The sequence below is a fragment of the Martes martes genome, assembly GCF_963455335.1.
Source record: "Martes martes genome assembly, contig: scaffold_237, whole genome shotgun sequence".
Classification (NCBI taxonomy): Eukaryota; Metazoa; Chordata; class Mammalia; order Carnivora; family Mustelidae; genus Martes; species Martes martes.
The window spans coordinates 80213-82320 of record NW_027666695.1 but is presented as its reverse complement, the minus strand read 5'-3'; the positions used below and the strand labels follow the sequence as shown (position 1 = coordinate 82320).

The window sequence follows — 2108 nt, the reverse complement described above, 5'->3', positions numbered from 1 at the left end:
CTTGTCCTTCCTTGGAGTCAGCTTCATTTATACCTTGATCATCACTGGGAATGTCTTAATTATAGTGGCCACCCGGACAGAAGCTCGCCTGCACACACCCATGTACTATTTTTTGGGCAGCCTCTCAGGAGTAGAATTATGTTATACTGCGGTGGTGGTGCCCCACATCCTGGCCAACATCCTAGAGTCAGAGAAGACCATCACCCTCCTGGGCTGTGCCATTCAGATGATCTTCCTCATTGGGCTTGGCAGTGCTGATTGCTTCCTCTTGGCCACCATGGCCTATGACAGGTATGTTGCCATCTGCCACCCCTTGCAGTACCCTCTCACCATGACTTTAACTCTCTGTGTCCGCTTGGTCGGGGCCTCTGTGGGCATAGGCTTGTTCCTGTCCACACAACTGGTGGCCTTCATCTTCTCTCTGCCATTCTGCCGGGCTCGAAGTATCGAGCACTTCATTTGTGATATTCCACCAGTGATGCGTCTTGTTTGTGCCAACAGCCACATCCATGAGCAGTCAGTGCTGGTGGCAGCCACACTGGCCATTGCCGTGCCTTTCTTCTTCATTGCTACCTCCTATGTCTTCATTGTGGCTGCCGTGCTCAAGATCCACTCAACAGCTGGGCGTCACCGAGCTTTCTCCACCTGCTCCTCCCACCTCTCTGTGGTCCTGCTGCAGTATGGCTGCTGTGCCTTTGTGTACCTGCGCCCCAGCTCCAGCTACTACCCCAAGCAAGATCAGTTCATCTCACTGGTGTACACATTGGGAACACCACTGCTCAACCCACTTATCTACACTCTGAGGAACAGTGAAATGAAGGGGACCCTGGGAAAAATTCTTACCAGGAATTGCCTCTCCCATAACAACTAGGGGAGTCTACAACCATCAGGCAAGGGTTTGCTTCCAGCTCATGCAAATCTCCATGCAACTGGGATTTCTCCCAGATAATGTTAAAAATAATCTTTTAAAAACGATATGAATTATCTGGATACCATTTAGCTATGTGTGCCAGACACCTTTAAAATTCTTCTATTAGGGGTGCCTGGGTGGTTCAGTGGGTTAAAGTCTCTGCCTTAGGCTCTGGTCATGATCCCAGGATCCTGGGATCAAGCCCCACATCGGGCTGTCTGCTCAACAGGAAGCCTACTTCCTCCTCCTCCTCCTCTCTCTCTCTCTGCCTGCCTCTCTGCCTACTTCTGATCACTGTCAGTCAAATAAATAAATAAATTTTTAAAAATTTATTTTACAAAATGCTTCTACTGTCTTTTTGCCACATATATTTTTTCCTGTTTTGTCAAAGTTTATTTGACCATAGACTTGAGGGTCCATATCTAGGCTCTCTACTCTGTTCCACTGGTCTATGTGTCCATTTTTATGCCAGTACCATCCTGTCTTGGTGATCACAGCTTTGAAGACAGTCTCTTCAATAAATGGTGCTGGGAAAACTGGACAGCTTTATGTAGAAGAATGAAACTCCACCATTCTCTTACACCATACACAAAGATAAACTCGAAATGGATAAAAGACCTCAACGTGAGGCAGGAATCCATCAGAATCCTAGAGGAGAACATAGCCAGTAACCTCTTCGATATCAGCCACAGCAACTTCTTTCAAGATATGTCTCCAAAGACAAAGGAAACAAAAGCGAAAATGAACTTTTGGGACTTCATCAAGATCAAAAGCTTCTGCACAGCAAAGGAAACGGTCAACAAAATGAAGAGGCAACCCACGGAATGGGAGAAGATATTTGCAAATGACAGTACAGACAAAAGGTTGATATCCAGGATCTATAAAGAACTCCTCAAACTCAACACACACAAAACTGACAATCATATCAAAAAATGGGCAGAAGATATGAACAGACACTTCTCCAATGAAGACATACAAATGGCTATCAGACACATGAAAAATGTTCATCATCACTAGCCATCAGGGAGACTCAAATTAAAACCACATTGAGATACCACCCTACACCAGTTACAATGGCCCAAATTAGCAAGACAGGAAACAACATGTGTTGGAGAGGATGTGGAGAAAGGGGAACCCTCTTACACTGTTGGTGGGAATGCAAGTTGGTGCAGCCACTTTGGAGAACAGTGTGGAGATT

The 2108-nt window shown here is 45.9% G+C and overlaps 1 protein-coding gene across 1 annotated transcript; it reads left to right on the top strand.

Moving 5' to 3' along the window:
- Positions 1–4: 4 nt before the first annotated feature.
- On the top strand, positions 5–871 carry LOC308337838 (olfactory receptor 10W1-like; the record flags this gene model as incomplete). Its single annotated transcript, XM_080831377.1, has 1 exon — positions 5–871. A coding segment is annotated over one exon (867 nt), but the record flags the coding sequence as incomplete, so codon positions are not given.
- Positions 872–2108: the final 1237 nt, after the last annotated feature.